Raw genomic sequence first — 22892 nt, forward strand, 5'->3', positions numbered from 1 at the left:
GAGCTTTTTATGGTTATGTGAGATTCCAGCTGCTGATGTTCTGCATGCTTCTCACATCTTCTATGCATTATTTTTTCCTCACTCCTGCAAGATCACCTGCTCTCTCCTAATAATTTTCACCGGCTTCTGATTGTCTCCTCACATGTTTGACTCAGTTCTCTTAAATCTTCTCTAAAATTCCACCTGCTTCCCACAGGTGTGTATTTGGATCCTCATTCTGTTTGTCAATTCATCTTACAGGTTATAATTTGATTTCAGTTCTTTTGCACATTGTTCAATTCAGTTCAATTGAACTCAATTAAATCAGTAAGTAAAATGTATTTATATAGCACTTTTTACACATAAAGATCACAAACTGCTTCACATGCAGACTGGAATAGGCAGGGATCAATCTGCTGATCTTCTGATTGGTAGATGATCTACTTTACCTCCAGAGCCACAGCCACCCCAACATGTGAGATATGGGTCTTTGTATCTGTAATATGAAGCGAGCTCAACATTATCCAGATTATCTTTTCCTTATCTGACTTCACTTGCCCTATCCTCACTAGTCAGACTAAATGAAACCTAGCTTACACATCCACGCTGATCTTTGAGTATTGTTAGATTTGTATTGTTAATTGTCATTTATGCTTAGAAATATTTAACCATATATGCTTAGAGGTGTATAATCATTTGTAGATTGAAAGAATGTCTCATCCTAGGAGGTCTGTAACAGCTCTGTGTAGCATGAAGGGGGAGTGCGTTCACTCCCTCTACAGAGTGTTCCGGCGTAGATCACACCTCCTAGGAGAGGTCGTATCTTTTCTTATTGATTTATGGTATAGCAAGCACACGTATATCTGTTTAAGTATAAGAGCCTTTTGTTCAGATGGACCGTTAGACTCCTGGCACCAGCTTTGGGGAGTCTTCACAGGGTCACATCTGGACCACACACACACACACACACACACACACACACACACACACACACACATACACAGGCAAGGTACTCTTTGTGTGAATGTAGACGTCATATGTTAATGAACCTATGCATATTCATGTAACCTCAATAAAAGAACAGTGGTACGGGAGAACGGACGAGAGCAACTGGGGTCAAGCGAAGGAACGGCGCCTGTCCGGTTCTCTCCCGTGCACGAGAAACATGAAGAACTTTGCCTACTTGTGTCTTGCTTTGCAGTGTAATTATATTGTCCTCAACGTTCCAGCGGATAGGTTCAAGCTACAAACCTACCAAGTATAGTCCAGTCCAAAGTGTTTTTCAATCACATCCAGTCCTCTCATGTCACATCCTGTTTTAAAGGACCTAATACTCAGTTTGAGCCTTTACAGAAAGACTTAACTGACAAATTATTAATTTTAATATACACTCGGTGCAGTGTGAGGATACTTTTATAAAAACAACACATTTAGCAGACGAAATCCACTGAAAACGTCCAGTTTCTTAAAAACAAATGTAATCTTACTCTGCAAAACAGTCTAAGCGTCCAAATACATATCTTTGTTCTTGAAAAATTTTCTCTTTTCCAAATATGTGATCACTTTATTATTACACAAGTATTATTCTTCGTAACCTACACCTAAATCTTCTTTTTTGTTCCCATGATCGAGTAGTCAAGTCCTCAGCATGCCATTAATACACACATATATACACAGAGATGGGGTATTAGTCTGTGCTGCCACCTTTTGGGAACTTGCTGACTGTTGCTGATGGCTGCTGCAGCAACAAAGCAATTAATCAAACTTCAAACTGAAGCCACCAGCCAGAAGATGACAGTGCATTATTTTCTCTGACACTTGAAGGTTATCTGAAAGACAGCAGAGATAGCAGTCACCAGGAAACGCTGATTGCACATTCAAAACTTTTGCATTGGATCGTTCTGCTTGGTGAAGCCTGTTATTCGACAGCAGCCAGCCGTTAAAAGTCTCTAATGAAAGGACGCCAATCTGAGCACAACGTTATTCCTGCAGATTAAAGGAAATTAGTTCTTTTATTTTTTAATCATTACGACAAACAGATGAGACAGAGACAGAGGCTTGATGAGACAGGACAAAAAGAGAGAGAAGTGTTTGACAGCTTCTTTGCTGCTGAAAAATCCTGATGATCCAAACTGCCAGAAACATCAGAAATGCACTGAAAGTAAAACTCTCAATTTACTCATCTACTTACTTTATGCTTCAGTCAAAACTAATTTGGGTTGTCACAACTGATTTGCATCAAAATCTTTACGTTTCTCCTTTTCTAATGCGGGTACAGGTGTGTCTATATGACTGGAGACCTTCACCTTACCTTCCCTTACCTACTGTGTCAGCGCTGTCAGGGCTGCTTCATTTATGTAACCAGTTTAATATTTACTTTGTTTAATATTTACTGACATTAAAAATGCCTTCAACCTTTGAAGCTTTTCACTCAGAACTGAGAAAGAACATCAGGAAGTTATTTTTTCATCATTATTTATTTGAATTAAATTACATTTATTTTTTAATACAATTCAGTACAATACAATTCAATACAATACACTTTATTTATAGAGCACATTTAAAAACCAACGGTATACCAAAGTGCCTCACATAAAAGACAGAAACTAAAACATAAATATGAAATACTATAGCCTCCTGACTACCAGGAAAAAAAATGTTGTCCAATCAAAAAAAAATTTAAATCCCCCAATGTTTGTAAGGTAATTAGAAAACTGAAATAATTTTTTGGGAAAAAAAAAGTTTACATTTTTTAGATATCACATGTCCACTGCAGAGGACATTGGAAGGCCAAACATGTAAAAATAAACTTTGATGGCAAATATTTGCTTCAACTCTTCACCAAGGAGAAGTTTGAACTCAAGGAACTGTAGTGGTTTGGTTTCTTCCCCCAAAACTGCAAGTCATTGCTATACTGAAGCCACGAGTTGGTGATTGCCAGATCAAAAAGTAGAGAACTGCACATACTGTCAATTTCTGAGTGGGAGAGACCATCCTGTAGAAACTCAACATTCGGCAGCAAGGTCCACGTCACCTATATTGGTAGTGTACTCAGTGGACTTGGCACATGGACAAACCTTTTGTTTTTCTTAGACCATCTTGTGCGTCTGTCCTGAGGTTGATTGCCATTGGCAGAGGATGCCATGACAACTGGCTTGGTGTCCAACCACTTAATGACAGCAAGTTCAGGTCTGAGTACCATATCTGATGCTCCTCCTTCTTTCTTCTTCAAGGGCTTATTCCCTATGATCTTCTTCATCAGACAACTCAAGAACTGAGTTTCCCTCATCAAACTGCAATAAATTTCTTTTTTCTTCTAAAAAGGACTCCTTTTCTGGTCATTTAAAAAAAGAGAACAAAATGGAGGAAATGACTACAAATGTCCACTACGGAGGACATTTTTAAACACTTCAATACTATACTAAAATGAAGTTAGAATTAAGCATACTATGTTTTAATGTGTTATTAAGAGACTTTAAAATATGTTAACAACATTTATAGCTAAAAATTGCTCAATAAGAAGTTTTATGCACTTACTTTTCTTCTTCCCATAAAATGTGCTTGCAGCGATGGCCGCCATGTTCCTTAATGAAAAAACTAAAGTTCCCAAAGCTCCACCCCTTCACATTTGGTATCATTGAAAAGTCCTAAATGTCCTCTGTAGATACCCAAAGGAGGCAATTCTGTAGTATGCAGTGCATGGGAGATATTCAGGTTTAGAAAGGTGTTCTACAGAGGACAAATTTGCATCGCTGGTAGTCAGGAGGATAGGACCATAACAAAGCCCCAAGTATGCTAACAGGTCAGTGTCACTAATACACAGGAATAGCATAAACTGCATATCAAGAAAAACATGTTAAAAGCACAAAGCCATAAAAGATATGTATAAAAGGTAAAATAGAGTAAGTCTAGGAATCAGATGCAGGCATTAACAAGCAGGAAAGGCAAGGTTAAACAAATCCGGTGCATTGACTGAAGCATAAAGTAAGTAGATGAGTAAATTGAGAGTTTTACTTTCAGTGCATTAAGCATTTTTTCCCAATAAGTTCAAAGAAAGTAAAATGAATGATTCTTCAATCATTACAGCAGCAAATGAGGCGAGAAACATAAGTAACAAAGAATTCAAAATAGTTTAGACAATTTTATTTATTTTAGAGCATTTTAAGTTTGACTGATTAACAAATAGTTTCAGCAGAATGTGTGAGAAATGCAGTTACTTTACAAAAGAATAATATGAAGCAGGCTTTGAGTATAAAGTGTTTACTTACAAATGATTAACAACTACTGAGCCATGAACCGGCCCATAGGTGCAAATCCCACGGGTGGTATCCATAGGCAACCACAAGCACCTGTCTGTAGACACTGTGGTCACATCACTATTCAACAGACTGTGAAGTTCTGGCAGCAAATCATTACACAGGTCAGTCTTGCAGTTGTATGAGATGCAATTTGGGTTATGCATGAAAAAAATGAGGGTAAAATGAAATTTTATGTTCTGTTAAATGTTCTCTGTAAACCTTTACTGTCACTTTATTGTTAATGGCAGGTGACTCATGTTTTTTCTCTCCTGTTGCCTGTTTTACAGATCCTACATGACCAACAGGAGGCGTCCTTGCCTTAGTTTAATAAACTGAACATCAGCAGAAAGACCCCAGCTGTATGTTTCATCATGTCCGTGCTCTCCATTGCCCATTATAAGGCTGTTCATTTAGTTCAAATATAAAAAAGCTATTTCCTCCTGGAAATGGCAACAGATGCTGGGCATTTAGAGCAGGAAATATGCAGGTAGGATGAGACGCAGGATTCATTATTATTATTGATCTCACAGCTGGTTTACAGAGGCTAAAAATTTGAGTGATTCTCATGCTTTAATAAAAACTATCCATTTGGAACATTAACAGCATGCTATTTAACTTTGGCGTGCTGTAGATTATGTAAGTTTCACTAGAACCATGAGTAAATTTTGAATATGGTCTCCTGCCATACACGTGGTGCTTTGCAGAGTGATTTACTACATCAGTGAGTCTATAGGAGGTATAACTGCAGGTCCTGAGGTATTACTTTCTTGTCTGTGGCTATAAACAGACAGTAAACACCTTAGTGAGGACAGGTGGAACTTTATAAGTGTTTCTTACAAGCTCTACCACTTGTACACAGTACAGCTTCAACTTTTACTTCTTTTTCTATGTGGTTCATCACTATGGGTCATCGTAGCAGGGACACGAGGGAGGAGGATTTATTTTTAAGTTTTATGAGCAAGGTGATTGTTATTGTTTATTAGAAGAGAAAATACATTCATTTAAGTAGCATGACAACTGACATTTGAAAAAGCATAAGCTCTCACTAATGAATGTTGTCCACTGTAAATGTGTCCTGTCATTTTCAAGAATTAAGAAAAATATAAATAACATACAAACGGCTTAAGAAACCTTTTTCATTGTTACTTAAGTGACGTGTCATATCTGGTTACATATCGCATTATTTATTTCACGTAAAATTAATACTGACAATATTTTTCACCATAAATAGCTGAACTTGTCAGAATTTTTTCATAACTGCACGCAAATCATTGTCATCAACCAGTTTAAACCAGTTTAAGAGTAAATAGGCTTGTACCTCCTCTAGTGCAACTGTGTTAGTTTGAAATTTTAGGACATTATGGCACAATGAAAAAAATTGTAAATATCATATTAAGAGTTTTTATTTCAGCTGTAATAAACAAAGACAATTCAACAATACAAGAACTATAAAACATATTTTTAGGGAAATTTTTTTTAATTTTTTTCATATTCTCTCATGTTAAAAAAATTGTGTTGATAAAAATTGATATTCATAAGTTTTAAAATCTTTGTAAAGCTTTAGTGGAGTCTTTCCAGATGTGCAAGCTACCAATTCCATGGGCACTGCAGCCCCAATACCATCAGAGAGGCAGGACTTAAAAAACAAGCCGGGTGGTCCTTCTCTTTGGGAATAGAGCACAAATGTTTCAAACTGAAAATTCTCTGACCTCAGAAGAGCTTTCCACTTTCAGTCCATTTTAAATGAGCTTTAGCCCAAAGAAGACAGCAGCATGACTGGATCATGTTCATATATGGCTTCCTCTTTGTATGATAGAGCTTTTGTGCTCACAAACAGGGATTTCTGGAGGTGTTCCTGAGCCCATGCAGTGCTTTCCATCACAGAGCCAGGTCTGTTTTTAATGTGGTGCTGCCTGAGGGCCCAAAGATCACAGGCATCCAGAACTGACTGATGGCTTTGTCCCTTGCGCACAGAGATTTCTCCAGATTTTCAGTCTTTTGATCATATTTTGTGGGGCAGATGATGAGATATTCAACCTCTGTCCATCATCTGAGAAACTCTGTCTCTCTAAAATCCTCCCAGTCACATTACTGACCATTTGCCACGTTAAACTACTTTTCCAGCCTTCTGTTGCCCGGGTTCCAAATTTTCTGAGACCTTAAATGGAATTCAGATCGAGCTGATATTTTTCTTAAAATATTCTTAAAATAATATTTCTTTTACTCAGTTGAAACTTTTGATGTGTTTTCTGTTTTCTATTGTGAATTAAACATATGAGATTTGCACATCACTGCATTGTGTGTTTTATTTACATGTCACACAGCATCCCGACTTTGTGTTTGTATGTGGCCGACATGAAAGCCACTGGATTCCTCTACAGCTTGTTCTTGTGTTGTAAGAACCAATAGTATAAACTTACAAGAAAGCTTGCTGTGCGTTTTCATTTTAATTTCCATTTTTTCTTCTTTCTACACTGTTGTTGTGTCATGCTGATTTAGGCCCAGGGGCCAGAGAGTTCATTTTCATATTTTCTATTTGAAAATAAATAAATAAAGAAGCAGCAAAAGCAACACCCCTCTGTTTTGCTCTTTATTTTCTGCTCGACGAGTGCCTTGGAACACCTTCCTTTTGATTTATGGCTTCACTGTGTTTATCCTGCGTAGCTCAAAGGACAGGTCACAGATGAAAGCACTATCCACATATACTCTAATATCATACGTGCGGCTATTTATTTCCACAGGAAACGCTGTAGAGAGCGTGACTCGTTACTCACCAAAACCTGCGGCAGCCTTGGGCAAAAGCCAGACAAAACGTTCTGCATTCACACCGGCACGCAGTGTTCAGGTCAGGCTTCACCAAGGACAGAAGGGCGCTGGGAGAAGAGATTAGGGAGCTGGGTACTCATAACAAAGCCTCGTTCTCTCTCAGAGTCAGAGAACTGCAATGGCCAAGAATCACATCTAGTCCTTGAGTGGTGATACTGCAGGCCGGCTGTCACCCAGCTCTAATATGTTGGCCATAAAGCAGCCACTACGACCTTCTCTGGAAAGTGAGAAAAAACAGAGAAAACAAACCCAGCTTCATGTTTAAAATTCCAGCTTGTTGTAAATATTCTTTCTTCGCCGGAGGCATAAAACGCCTCCAATGGGGAGCAATTCAAAGAGAGAAAACATGGCAGGGCTGGATGGAGGCTTTACACTGGGTTTTATGTCCGGTTGTGATGGCGAACAGATCCTGCAGGAGGTACAGAGGTTTCCTGACAATTTTATGTTTGTATATCAGCAGGAGAAATTTAATGGTAGCAGCACTGATTCACACACTACTATCATACCTGCCTTATAAAAGTTTTAGTGATGGTGAAACAAAGTTATGTGTAATGAAAACAGAGAAGAGGACACGATAAAAATACAAAATTCAAACTGACAGCAGTCATTTCCATCAAACTTGGCTGATGATTTTATTAAAAATCAAGTTCAAATTAGATAAAGCTTCTAAATAATTTCCCATAAGATTTTCAAGACTTGCTTCTAAGATATTTTTTTGGCTGTTTTGGATTTCTATAGAAAGCGTCACATGTGTAACCTTCAGTGTCTCTATAGCCAGCTTATGTGGTATCATAGGAGGGGCCAGGCCAAACCAAGCTCCATGGCTAAGGACCAGATAATCCTGCACCAAGTGAGGTGACTTCATTCCTTGCTTTGAATCACTTCTAGCCTGACCACACACCTGGGACTAATTTGCCTCTGGAGACCAGGGAAAACAGCCCCTGGGATCATTCGAGATCATGTCATTCAGGAGAGGCTCAGAGGAGAAAGGTGACTCACTGAAAAGAGCCAGCTGAGGTGGCTTGGGTACTGACTAGGACCTTATGGATGTCTGCTAAGTAAGGTGTTTTGGGTAGGCCCAACTGACCCAGTCACACACTGGACTGTTTATGCCTCTCAGCTGGCTTGGTAAATCCTTGGTATCCCCATCAGAGGAGCTGACCAGGAAGTCTGCTCTAGTTAGACAGCTGCCTCCATAATCTTGACCTGGATAAGTGACAAAAGAAGAAGAAGATTGAAATACAGAAAATGAATATTATTTACTACCTGGAGAAAGTTTGAAACTCTTATAATGCACTTTATACTATACACATTAACGTTTTTGTACCTATAGTATCTCACTCATACACCAGCGCTTATACCAAAAATCAAATTGAACTTTATTTACAAAGCCTTAAACCTTCTTATTAAATTAATTTAATGTGTTTGAAATTCTTTTTTTTAACTGTTATGTTATTAATTGCATTCAATTGCCTGTATTTTTTTATGCTAAATAAATGGAAATAATAACAGAAAAAATTAAACTCCACCTACATACTTCCGGACATCCACCGACATCCGGCGGAAATAAATTGAAACCGCTGGGCGTGTCACTAGCTGTGTCCCTTCAGCCAGTTAGCCGATGATACAACTATTTTCCTAAAAAACCTGAATGAAATCCCCAAAATTCTGCAGATTATTGAAACTTTCTCAAAAGCTTCAGGGTTAAATCTAAATTTAAACGAATGTGAGATCTTACCCTTAAATGATTGTACTATTTCTAACACTTTTAATATTCCTGTTAAATCCACTGTCAAATATTTGGGTGTGTATATAACCAAGAATAAGACTGATTTAGATTACCTTAATATTTGGGAGAAAATCCAAATTTGTAGAACTTATTTAAATAACTGGGCTCAGAGACTTATTGATTTTGGGTAGAATTTTTCTCACCAAAATGGAAAGGCTAGTATATCCTGCATATGCGGTAGGAGTGCCTAAACCAGCAATCAAATCTAATAACCAGCTAAACTTTGATTTTATATGGAAACGCAAAACCCACTATATTAGGCAAGGTAATTTAGTCAAACATTTTGAAGATGGACGTTTGCAAGCTATTGAATTTGACAGCTTAAATGGCACCCTAAAAATAAATTGGCTAAGAAGTCAAAATAGCCTTTGGTTTCACATTCCAAGCAAAATATTCTCAGATCTAGGCGGAATTAATCTTTTACTTAGATGTGATTTTGACATAAAACAAAACTCCCCATAAAGCTTTCTTCCTTTCACCAGCAAGTTTTATTATACTGGAAATTAATATACAAACATAAGTATAGCCCACACAACACTCCCCTATGGAACTGTCGTTACATAAACGTTGGAAACAAATCAATCTTTATCAAAGAAATGGTACGATAAGGGCATCTGGTCAGTGATGCATTTGTTAAATGATAGAGGTAAATTTTTATTAGAAGATTTCACCACGAATTATAATCTGCAAATAAATAACAAAGAATTTCAAAAAATTACTAAGGCTATCCCTCAAAACATTCTATGTACAGCATATAATGTTTTCAAGACCCTAACTATAGATCCCCTGACCTCCCTGAACTCTTGGTAAATGGGCATAACATTACAGCTAACAGTCTAAAAAACTCCCAAATTAGGGAATTATTTATTAATGTTTTTTCCCTTATAGATCCAATCCAAATTCCATTTCACATCTGTTCTCTTGTGATCAAAAGAAAGAGATCAGAAAAAATTACCTTAAACTTCCCATTCCTCCCAAAGCTAAGGGATTGATAATAGCTTTGTTATTGATAATAATTCTTGCTCTTTTTGTGATGGGGATATTGAATCAACAGAACATTTATTTTATAATTGTATATTCTGTAAAGCCCTGTTGAACGATGTGCACTACTGGCTCTTTCCAAAGATTCCAAACTTACTTGAATTTTCTAAAAATGATATTAACTTTGGTTCTCTAAGAAAAGAAAATAAGCTTGAAAATGTTCTAAATGTAATAATTATTATGGGGAAATTCTTCATTCACAAATGTCGTTTTCTGAAAACAAAGCCGTCCTTTTTTACTTTTCACAAAGAACTCTGCCTCTTCCTCTCATCTGTTACATTTATGGATAAAAAAACAAGCTCTGGATCTGAATCATATGATTATTTAACTAGATCTGATAGAAAATCCCTAACCCCAACCCTGACCGAGCGAATGAACCCTACTGTAAACTGAATCAGCCCCATTACAAACGTGTGTTAAATTGCTTTAGTGATAGTCGAGTGTGTTTATGCTTCTGTGTGGAGAGGATTGATTGGAATAGTGATGATGATTTCCACTATCACTGTCAATTGTCAGTAAACACTTCATCTGGCTGATTAATCTACACGTGAGATATTACAAAGTCTGTATTATTAACTCTGTCATTAGGCGCCATTCTTCTTATTTTACGGCGCTGTTGTTCAATCGGGGAACGCTCTCTGTTGAGGAGAAAAGCATGAATTTCTTTGTATACGGATTATCCATTGTTTAAATGTCCCGGTAGTCGAAAAGGAGGCAGAGCTGCTGAGAAATGCTAGGAGCTAACTGGGCGCTAACCGTATCATTCAAATATGTCGCAATGTTGGCAAAGAGAGGAAGTGACGTAAAATTTGCGCATGCGGGGTACTGATAGGGTTTCCGGTACGGATCGGGTAGTGACAGTAGCGTTAGCCTGTTATTAACCTTGTTGCGGATGGCTGTGTAGCCGATGAGTGTGGCAAATTGTTGCAGCAGCAATGTCTTCAGTTGGTGGGTGGAGGAGCGTCATTGGTGTGAGGCTGGATGGAGCATTTGAGGGAATCTTCACAGAGTTTGAAAGTAAAATGGAGCAGTGCGAGACAGAAGTGGAGCATCAGCGCAGACTGCTGGAAACCATCCGGAACCCCGAAATAAAGCTGCACAGAATAGGTGTGTAACATACAGCACGGCAGCAGGTGTGTTTCAGCAACATGTCACCTGGTTTAAGACAAGAAACGTTTCGTTTATGTCGGCATGTGGACACAGAGAGGGCTGACTGCAGAACATTAAAAACACGTGTTTTTTGAATGGAGTTTGGTGTGAGTGCTGGAGTTAGGAAAAAGTGAGCTTTTACAGGGGCTCATTATTCTACTAGGAGTCAATAAAATATTTTTTAAAGAGAAATATAACTTTTATGAAATAAAACCACACAGCCAAAACGTCTTGGTGCATTCTCAATCATCCAGGTAAGTAAATCTCCAAAAGTTGATTCTGTTCATCTGGACGTAGCTACGTCCAGATGAACAGAATCAACTTTTGGAGACACACAGCCAAAACATTAACCCACTCTTAGGCTCTGTTAGAAAATAATAAATTAAATATTAGACACATTGCTATAGAGTCTGTCCTTAATGGCACTTTATGTTATCCTATTGTCAGACAGTTCAACATCTGACCCATTAGAATTAGTGCAACTTTAAAGCATAATATTAATATATTATAGTATAATGTTCTGTTCAACCCCCTCTCATTTACCTGAAATTTTTATGGTTTAAAATTGGGACAGTTTTATGGTGAGAGAGAACTTCAGGCTTTTATTTTGAAAAGTTGTTGACATCAGAATCAGAATACTTTATTGATCCCTGGGGGAAATTATTTACATATTATTATTATACATATACATGTTCAAACATTTTCTCAGATTTCAGTGTGTGAGGGGGAAATTGTGGACCATCAGATTTTAAAAATTGGAGATGGGCAAAATTGAATGGCCCTTATGCTTCCAGACTTCCGTTTAGCTTGAAATTGCATTTGTGCCCTGCCCTGCAACAAGTGACGAAAGAGGAGTTAAGAAAATTGTAAGTCAACAGGAAACACCTGGAAGATGTGAGGGTCGAAACAAACTACCATACAGTGGGGCAAAAAAGTATTTAGTCAGCCACCGATTGTGCAAGTTCCCCCACTTAAAATGATGACAGAGGTCAGTAATTTGCACCAAAGGTACACTTCAACTGTGAGAGACAGAATGTGAAAAAAAAATCCATGAATCCACATGGTAGGATTTGTAAAGAATTTATTCATAAATCAGGGTGGAAAATAAGTATTTGGTCACCTCAAACAAGGAAAATCTCTGGCTCTCACAGACCTGTAACGTCTTCTGTAAGAAGCTTTTCTGTCCCCCACTCGTTACCTGTATGAATGGCACCTGTTTGAACTCATCATCTGTATAAAAGACACCTGTCCACAGCCTCAAACAGTCAGACTCCAAACTCCGCCATGGCCAAGACCAAAGAGCTTTCGAAGGACACCAGGAAAAGTATTGTAGACCTGCACCAGACTGGGAAGAGTGAATCTACAATAGGCAAGCAGCTTGGTGTGAAAAAATCAACTGTGGGAGCAATCATCAGAAAATGGAAGACATACAAGACCACTGATAATCTCCCTCGATCTGGGGCTCCACGCAAGATCTCATCCCGTGGGGTCAAAATGATCACGAGAACGGTGAGCAAAGATCCCAGAACCACACGGGGGGACCTGGTGAATGACCTGCAGAGAGCTGGGACCAAAGTAACAAAGGTCACCATCAGTAACACACTACAACGGCAGGGAATCAAATCCCGCAGTGCCAGATGTGTTCCGCTGCTGAAGCCAGTGCATGTCCAGGCCCGTCTGAAGTTTGCCAGAGAGCACATGGATGATACAGCAGAGGATTGGGAGAATGTCATGTGGTCGGATGAAACCAAAGTAGAACTTTTTGGTATAAACTCAACTCGTCGTGTTTGGAGGAAGAAGAATACTGAGTTGCATCCCAAGAACACCATACCTACTGTGAAGCATGGGGGTGGAAACATCATGCTATGGGGCTGTTTTTCTGCCAAGGGGACAGGACGACTGATCCGTGTTAAGGACAGAATGAATGGGGCCATGTATCGTGAGATTTTGAGCCAAAACCTCCTTCCATCAGTGAGAACTTTGAAGATGAAACGAGGCTGGGTCTTCCAACATGACAATGATCCACAACACACCGCCCGGGCAACAAAGGAGTGGCTCCATAAGAAGCATTTGAAAGTCCTGGAGTGGCCTAGCCAGTCTCCAGACCTCAACCCCATAGAAAATCTGTGGCGGGAGTTGAAAGTCCGTGTTGCTCGGCGACAGCCCCAAAACATCACTGCTCTCGAGAAGATCTGCATGGAGGAATGGGCCAAAATACCAGCTACTGTGTGTGCAAACCTGGTAAAGACCTATAGTAAACGTTTGACCTCTGTTATTGCCAACAAAGGTTATGTTACAAAGTATTGAGTTGTATTTTTGTTATTGACCAAATACTTATTTTCCACCCTGATTTACGAATAAATTCTTTACAAATCCTACCATGTGGATTCATGGATTTTTTTTCACATTCTGTCTCTCACAGTTGAAGTGTACCTCTGGTGCAAATTACTGAGCTCTGTCATCATTTTAGGTGGGGGAACTTGCACAATCGGTGGCTGACTAAATACTTTTTTGCCCCACTGTATATGGTAAAATGTTGATGAAAAAGGGAACTTGTCTAACTGTTTTTAGCTTTATTCGATGATTACGTTGCCTAGCGTGAGGCTTTGGCCTTCCGTCAAACAGAAACTGTGAGAACTAATCTTGTCAAGCCCGTTATGAATAATATAGGCTTACTCGCATTGCATTCTCTACAACGGTCATATCATAGTTATGCTTAGTGTATTACTAAGAAGTGTTTTGCTTGTAATAGCATACGTGCTTGCACAGTGACAGCTGTCACTAACTGTAACTGATGCATGTTATGTTATCTACTTACGCATGAAGGGGCGTGGACCCTAACCCTGTTTTTTTAACCAGGAAGAACACCATGTGTGGTTGAGAAGTCTACAATTTTTTGGCTAATTCCTGGACAGTCACTTGCTTAATAGAAATGTGTTAGGAAGAATAGAAAAAGTCTTAAGAAAGGAGAAGTGCAGCGCTCAGAGGATCAGATCGCACTTACACTAGACTCGTCAACAGTGTTCTTCAGTGTTGAAACTACAATGTCCGCAACATGGACAAAATGAGCACATTTTCAAACAGAAACACAATATGACAAAAACATATAAACACGTGAATGTTAAAGAACATGGCACATGTGGCTCATAAAAGGCAGTAAATATATTTTTCTTTCCTTTCCACATTTTCAAAGTTGTTCTGTGACTGAAATATTCCCTTCATCCATCACTTAGCCAATTCAGGGTGTCTGTGGTGGCATATGCTTATGGAACGCCAGGACTGCCATAATGAATTAATTAAATACACCATTAAATAATTAATTAAATGTGGCAATAATTAATTAAAATTGGAATTAATTAATTAAATAAATAGTTATGACACATTTAATTAATTAATTATTGACACATTTAATTAATTATTTATATATTTCACATTTTAATTAATTATTGACACATTTAATTAATTAATTATTGACACATTTAATTAATTATTGACACATTTAATTAATTATTTAATGATATATTTATTTATTTCATTTTGGCAGTCCTGGCGCCTGGCTCTCATCATGAAATAATTTTATCTGTCAGCCTCACCCATCAAACTCAGGGGGCGGGGTTAACGCTGATCGAGTCAAAACCATTGCTTTGGCCTGGTGGCCATTGTTTCTAGCACACAACAACCGGCATGTGGAAGCTAACAGAACTGAGCTTTGAAAAACCCTGTTTGTGTGTCACCAAATACCGTTTTAATATTTTTTTAGCCGAGAATGTAGTGGTTTAATCTTCATGTGTCTGGTCGGTTTGTCAAGATACAGCCTCTTTGCAAAAGTGTTTCGATGATTTCGGAGATGTCGTCCCAGTCTCACGGCAAAGCGTGGGATAGACCCGCTCGCCTCGCAAGCAATCCCACCGACAAAGTGCAGGCCCCGGTACACAGCTGTAGTAACCCCCGCTGACTTCTTTTACTGAGGTTATATTTATCGGTGTTTTATTTCCTGATGTTCTTATGTGTCCTACGTGTTTCAGTCGCCAATTCTGAATTATAACTAACATTAAAAACATGTTTAAGGAGGAGAGAGAGCAAATAAATCTGTTTAACATCTGATCTTTGGGTTTTTGTTCAGTAATCAGCGTGACCTGTGCATAAACGCATAAAAGAGATAACGTTGGTGTTTCTGTCATGTAGTAACTGCTGGCTTTAACTGTACAAAGGTTGTTCGACACTATGAAACACATACAGACTTCATGATGTTCGGCTAATATTTTTATTGTGAATATTAATCATGCTGACCTCGCTCTGTACACCACGCAGCGAGGTCAGCATGTCCACGATATCCACGATATCCTCAGCTCCATGAGTTAACACAAAGTTTCCCAGCTGACTATCTAACTTCCAACTATTCCAGAGACGTGAAAATATACAGCATAAAGAAAAGTGTAAGAGACTCAGCAGCAGATTAGAATAACAGTTATAGATTTAATAAATCACCAAATGAATCCAAGAAACGAGCAAACCTGTTCCGACAGTTTGAGTTTGTATTCCCTCAGCTGCAGACTCGCTGCTGTTTAAATGTTTGAAAAGGAAGATTAGATATAAAAAACGTCAAACATAGACTCAGTCTGCCTTCACATTTGATATGAGGCCAGCACGTATAGTGGCCTCAGCAGGCTATTACTGAAATACACGTGCTATATCATAAACTATGATATAAACAGGGAGGTCCTATTAACATGTTTAGTTTTAAAGGACACCTTCCTGCCTTTAGTCTCATTCATGAGCAGTATTAGTTTTCTTCTAACATCCAGAAGTCTGCACGATGTGTTTCATAGTTTGTAACAAGCCTTTGACAGGTAAACATAACATGACCGAAAAAGCAAAAAAAAAAAAAAAAAAAGAGAGAGAGAGAGAGAGTGTTGACATAAGAAGAGAAAATGCTCTCAATTATGGAGACAGGCAAATGGTTCATTTATGTTTGATGTGTGTTTATTCCTCCCTAAATATCGTCGGTGAAGTTCGCCATGCATGTCAGATTTTCCTGCGCATTTTTATACCTCTGCCAACAGAGAGAGAAAAAAATCACATTCTAACAGACAGCTGGTGCTTAGAATACAGTTGAATAACTATTAAAAAACAGATGATATTTAGATGATAGTTCAGTCTAACACATGTGCCAGTGAACCATTAAACGTCTGTGAAACTATGCAGTTATGAAACGTAACTTTAACCTCAGCCAAACCGATTTGCTCAGTTGTAAATAAAACAGCGAAGTAAACGTGACCCGACAGACAGAACCTGAGTGAATGAAGTCCAGCGTTTAACCACTGAGAGCTAAAACTCAGCTGAGGTTTGAAAGCTGTGTGCCGGTGATTGGACATCAGCCGCTGATAAAGCTGTTCGCCTATAAAGTGCTCTGTAAGGAAACGAGCTCCAGCAGCTCTGCGCTCGGGGAAAACACTATATTTACTTATCTTGTGCAGAAAAATGCGCTGACATTGCGTTATATCGAGCACCGGCTGCCCAGTTAAACTGTGACTATCACCAGGTAACGTAGGCGTGTTTCTTGAATTAGCAGCAGGTGTTAAACAGCTGACAGATGAGGAGGAGGATGCATGCAGGTAAACTGAGGGTCTGTTGAGCTGATCGCTGGTTTCGTGAGAAAAATGTCAGCTCGTTCTTTATGTTACAGAAGCACAGAGACACAAGACCAGGCGGAAAGAGACGATCGTTCGGTGAAAATGAGAATCTGCGAATGCAACATGTGGAACACGGAGAGTGGAATATGTAAACAAACCGGTTAACGTACCCCCTCGGTGCGCTCTGCATGCTAACTGTTAGCAGAGCTAGTGAAATCTCTGAAAACATCTGAGCACTTTTGCAAACATATTCTATGTTGACAACCTGACCAGACATACGTCGCGACATTCGCGGCTAAAACACTGTTAAAAGTGTAGCTGGTGACAGAAAAACGGGGTATTTTAAAACTACACCACCACCATTGCTGCCTGTGATTTGATCTGCATTCTGGGATACCTGGCTGCCCCAAGTCTACACAAGCAATCGATTATCTAGGATCGACCTGTTTTGACTTACTTTGCACGGCAACCAATCAAATGTTAGAGAAGCTGCATGGGCAGCGTTAACCCCGCCTCCTGAGTTTGATGGGTGAGGCTGACAGATAAAATTATTTCATGATGAGAGCCAGGCGCCAGGACTGCCAAAATGAAATAAATAAATATATCATTAAATAATTAATTAAATGTGTCAATAATTAATTAAAATGTGAAATACATAAATAATTAAAACCCTTGGAGGCTCTTAAGGACATTTATTGTCTTTTGAATTTTTAGTTTTAAAGCATCTTCACTGTGTTGAGTGGAATATAGCCAAATTTGTCAAAGAATCTTTTTTTAACTTTTTTTTTAAAATTGTGGTGTAAATTCATTAAATTAGCCTAAAATGGCTAAGCTACAGCGATGCATCCACCTTTATGCCTTTGGACAAAAATTGTCCCATTGAAACCCATTATAAACGCTATTTTTCACGCCAGAAAAATTAAGGTTTAAGGGATCGTCAGGTTTCCACCTTAGGTTTCGTTTTTAACTAGAGACCTTAGAGTTGTAATTTTTTTATTTGTCCACCGAGTGGCGCCCTTGCTTCACATTTGACCTCTGCTCGAAAACAGCGGGCTGCAGAACTGAACTGCGGGAAAGGAAGTCTGATTTCCGGCTTGCATCACCGGCTATGCCCGCTGATCGGGCGAGACCAATCCACCCTCTCACCGACGTGAGAGGGTGGATTTTTTTTTTTCAACCAACAGGAAATGACGTATTTGTTGTCACGTGGTATGGACGTGTCTGCTGGAGAAAGGAGTCCCACGCAACATGCCCCGGTTCTTCGTCGCAACTTACCCCGGGAAGAGGCACTAATTTCGGCCTAGAGGACCAGCATTGACCGCCTGGAGACTATTTTCGGTTCCGGAAATTTTTTTTTAAAGTAGATCGAAATTAATTTTGGTGCCGATCTTTGGACCATCTAAAGGCCTAATTATATTAACTATCAAATATTACTTCAAATGTTTTTTTTGGAAAATATTTAGTTTTTTAGTTTTTTTTTTAGTTTTTTTGTAATACAACTGGGATTTAAAGGGTTAAAACAACGAAAATATAATTAAAACTTTATATGAATATTTCAGGGAGAAGTAGTTTTAAAAGACTGACCAATTTAAAGTGAAAAAAAAAAATTTATATTTAATATTTTTATTGCACTTTTGGGGAATTTGCATTTTTCATGGATTTTTTAATGTGCTCCTGCAAAAAAAATAATGGCAGGTCAAAATTCATTTTGGTGCCAATCTTTTGTCCATCTGAAGGCCTAATTATAATAACAATCAAATATTACTTCAAATGGTTTTTTTTGAAAATATTTAGTTTTTTTGTTTTTTGGGGCTAAAAAAACAGGGTGCTCATGTAATGAAACTGGTATTTAAAGGGTTAAAACAACGAAAATATAATTAAAACTTTATATAAATATTTCAGGGAGAAATAGTTTTAAAAGACTGACCAATTTAAAGTGAAAAAAAATATGAATATATAAAGTTTTTATAGCACTTTTTGGGGAATGGACATTTATTGTCGTTAAGCACAAAGGTGGATGCATTTTTAAGACGCCTCCAGGTGTTAATTAAATGTGTCAATAATTAATTAATTACATGTGTCATAACTATTTATTTAATTAATTAATTCCAATTTTAATTAATTATTGCCACATTTAATTAATTATTTAATGGTGTATTTAATTAATTCATTATGGCAGTCCTGGCGTTCCATATATGCTGGCAATACAGCTTCTATATTGTATTGCCAGCATAACTCTAAATGCTGCAGTGCAGCAGCAGATATTGCTAATGCAAACCTATAAAACTATAGCTTCCATACACTTTGATTATTTTAATACAGCTCATTATGTGGATTTAGAGGTTATATAAATTTATGTGAAGGCGAAACCTCGAGAAGAAGCGGGTGTTATTCTTTCAGTGGTGTCCAGTGTCTCCTCTGCTAAAGGAGGCAATAAAAGAAGCAGTGAAGCGCCTTTCCTTAATATTTAGAGAATGCAAACAGCTCTCATTATTAGCCAAGCAAGCTAAGCAAAACGAACTATTTGACAGCTCCCTTGTTGTTAGCCTTGAGTAACGCATTATCTTTACTTCACCTGAGGCTTTTCTCTAATATGTGCTTCCTCATCTCCTCCGTCCCGCTGGCTGTGACCCGGAAGTTAATGGCAAGAAGTAATGTTGAAGGATGCCTCAAATCCTGAAATGTATCAGGAGGACAGAGGAGAAAAGAGACTGCTGGAGGAGCAGCAAGCAAGGATGCACAGGAGGAGGAGGACTCTTTGAACACCCTCACTGTGTCTATACCCCTCACACTGCACCATTTATTTATGGTGGCCCTAAATATAAAATTATTTTATATCTTATTATATTGCCCGTTGTTTCTTTTCTTTTATCCTCTCCTCACTACCTCCCGTGTTGGCATGTTTGTTGGAAGGAACTAGGATCTCTTCCACTGCCTCACAAGGGTTTGTAGATGGGTATAGTGTGATCCACAAGCACACAGTAAGATTTGCAAATGCACACTCTAATCCACACACATGAAGCATTTTGACAACGCCTAAAACTATTTTACAATGAATAACAATATTATATAAATAACAGTAACTGATGCACTAACCTTTTAAGTTCATCGTGACAAATCGGATCATTTTGTCTTTCCAAACCTTCCTACAGAGAGTGTAAAACTACATGTAACATCCCCCTCGCTCACTTGCAAAACCTTAAGTACAGGTGCACCAGTGGATGCGCAAGGATCCACTGGTGCAAGCTGAGTTCAAGTCCCAGTGGAAAACTGGGACACCTGGGTTCTTCTCTATACCTGCATTTTTTTTGTGTTTGTTCGGGGAGGGGAGGGCAAATGTCTCTCCACACCGTCACATCCCAACTAACGATCTGCTCACGTTTTGCCTCGTGTCCCTTTGTCCCTGTAGACCAACGCTGCATCTGTACAAAGAAGGAAGAGGAAATCTCTATCCAGGAGAAGAACGCCAGTCTGGATCCAGAGGATCAGAAACCTTCACTGATTAAAGAGGAGCAGGAGGAGCTGTGCATTAGTGAGGAAGGAGAGCAGCTTGTGCTAAAGCAGGAAAGTGATGCCTTCATGGTGACTCCTGTTTGTGAGGGCAGTGCCGAGCTTCTGTCCTGTTTTGTACCTGAGAGTCGAGAACAGGAAGGAGTCAAATGTGAAAACTCAGGAATGCCCTTAAAAACGGAGCCGAAACCAAAGAAAGTCTGTAACAACACAGATGAAAACACACAAGTCTGCAGGAATAGTTTACAAATAAAAGAACTTTGTGGTACTACGAATAATAATATAGATGGGACGCTTTACTCCTGCAGCTCCTGCGCGGAGACATTTGAACATGAATCAACGCTTAAAAATCACCTACGAATCCACGCAGACGATGAGCCGTATTCCTGCATGACATGTGGGAAGGTTTTCAACTACAGCGCTTCCTTCAAGCTCCACATGAAAGTCCACACGGATGAGAGGCCGTGCTTCTGTGAGAAGTGCGGCAAAACGTTCAGAAGAAACGATAAGCTGCGGCTGCACATGAGAACGCACACGGGGGAAAAGCCGTACCTCTGCATCACCTGCGGAAAAAGGTTTAACGACCCGTCGGCGTTCAGGAGGCACACGGCCATACACACCGGCGAGAAGCGGCATTCTTGCAAAACCTGCGGCAAACGTTTTGCCCACAGCAACAGCTTTCTCTGCCACATGAGAACCCACACAGGTGAGAGGCCTTACCTCTGCACCACCTGCGGGAATAGATTTGTCAACGCCTCAAAGCTTAAAAGGCACACGAGGACACACACGGACGAGAAGCCTCACGTCTGCAACACCTGCGGGAAGAGGTTCATTCGCCTTTCCAGGTTGACGAGTCACACGAGGATTCACACGGGCGAGAAGCCGTACTCATGCCAAATATGCCAGAAGGACTTCGCTTACACCACTTCCTTGAAGGTCCACATGAGAGTCCACACAGGCGAGAAGCCGTACGTTTGTGAGAAATGTGGGGAAAGTTTCAGTCAGGCGGGGAGCCTAACCACCCACATGAGAAGGCACGCAGGTGAAAAAAAAGTCCTGAAACACCTGTGAGGAGAAAATATGAGCGAAAATGAGTTGATTAGGTTTTGGTTTAAAGAGGGTTGTGTAACTTTACTGTGCGTTATACTGTACATGATGAGCCTGCCTTTAGATTCAAGTCTAATGTTGTGTTAATGTGGTGCGTCAGCGGTAATGCTCCAAGTGCTTGAGTTGCACTGCACAGCAGAGGACAACAAAAAAAAATGGCTTCAAGGTAAGAAAATAGAAGTCTGCAGTCTTTTTAATGACCAGCAGGAGGCGAGTCTGGACTCAAACGCTGGTTTTAGGTCATATTTCATAAAATGTTGTAAATTATGCTCTGTAATAAAGGCAGATGAGGATTAATAGAGTATATGTACTGTCTGAAATCCTGGGCAGAAGCTCCCCCACTTGTTTCAACACCAAGATGGTGAAAACCAGCTTGAGGCTTCGTGACATGATGTCATGGTGGATACATCCATCTTTTAGATGCAGTTTGTGGGGGCATCTTTTTATGATGAAATCCTTAAAATCTGAGAATTCACCATCACTTCTGAAGTATTTCATCTCTAATCGTGATATATGTATGCGGGATTATGTGTTAGTCTCTCATGTATATTAGAGGACTACAGGCTTGTTTTTAATAAATAATATAAGATGGGAAGGAGTGATGAAATGAGAGGCCGGCTGGCTCTTGTGGTTCATCTGAATCAGTTGAAATCTGAAAACTCGACCCTGCCAGTTTTTGTTTTTCTTCTTTCTTTTTTTTTTGTAAACAAAAAAATGTAGTCTCAAAGAGTGTAAAGGACAATAAAAATTCTTTTCAATACAAATATCTTTTTCGTTTTCAATTATTCAAACATCACTTCCCAAATTACTGGATCAAATGATTATTGGACACCTACCTGTGACTGACATCAGATTACATACAGTAATTAATAGGACACGGCGTGCTTGGTAAATTTGTAATTGTTATATGAAGTAGTGTTTGACTATTTTATGATCTTAACTTAATTGTTTCTGGTTTTCATTAATAGCTGGCGTTAACTAGCTAGCTTGCTATGGAGAGGTTCACCTGCCACTATTGATTAAACACAACCTTTTACAGTACACGTGATGGACATTCTCAGCAGAGACAGATGTGACTGCTGTCTGAAGCCACTCTGTACAGCCAAGCCACCTGCAGCAACTGCTGCTGTGTCAGATTTTCATTGTCCCATCCCTCTTATCCATTTTTAAAGCTCCTTCTGACTTCATGGTCGTGGCAAGACAATGATTATTGGGACAGCTAGTAAAAACTATTTAAAAGTCAACTTCAACTTGACACTTTTGCTTATTAATTACGCTTGCACACAAGGTATTGAGGTGATATTCAACTGAATCTCTTTTTATTCAAGCATTAAGGAAATGTTCACAATACATTGGAGATATTTAGGGGAAATAAACACTAGACTCATGTCTGGGATAATAATGCTGATTTCAAGCAAAAAACTAAAAAGCCAATAAAAAAACAAACCTGAGGACAGAGGTGCGTACAGGTGAATTCTGAGTGGAAGCAGTACATGAAATGTACGTGATTGAGGAGCTGACTTGAACAAAATCAATTGGTTGCATTAAATATACACTCAC

At 39.0% G+C, this 22892-nt stretch overlaps 1 protein-coding gene across 1 annotated transcript; it reads left to right on the plus strand.

The window, feature by feature from the left end:
* Positions 1 to 10767: 10767 nt before the first annotated feature.
* LOC146555462 (uncharacterized) lies at positions 10768 to 22096 on the plus strand. The gene is made up of 2 exons (XM_085252867.1): positions 10768 to 11040; positions 20125 to 22096. The coding sequence occupies exons 1-2, from the start codon at positions 10869 to 10871 to the stop codon at positions 21294 to 21296; spliced, it is 1344 nt and encodes a 447-aa protein (XP_085108993.1). The 5' UTR covers positions 10768 to 10868; the 3' UTR covers positions 21297 to 22096.
* The last annotated feature ends 796 nt before the right edge of the window (positions 22097 to 22892 follow it).

Source organism: Mchenga conophoros, linkage group LG17 (assembly GCF_057382185.1).
Source record: "Mchenga conophoros isolate Kocher_MC1m ecotype Shallow Benthic linkage group LG17, M_conophoros_male_GT1.1, whole genome shotgun sequence".
Taxonomy (NCBI): domain Eukaryota; kingdom Metazoa; phylum Chordata; class Actinopteri; order Cichliformes; family Cichlidae; genus Mchenga; species Mchenga conophoros.

What these genes read in the sequence shown, in the direction of transcription:
- LOC146555462 (XM_085252867.1), top strand. Translation starts at nt 10,869, where the DNA reads ATGTCTTCAGTTGGTGGGTGGAGGAGCGTCATTGGTGTGAGGCTGGAT. An exon ending in AATAAAGCTGCACAGAATAG is followed by an intron (nt 11,041 to 20,124) that starts GTGTGTAACATA and finishes TTGTCCCTGTAG; the next exon opens with ACCAACGCTGCATCTGTACA.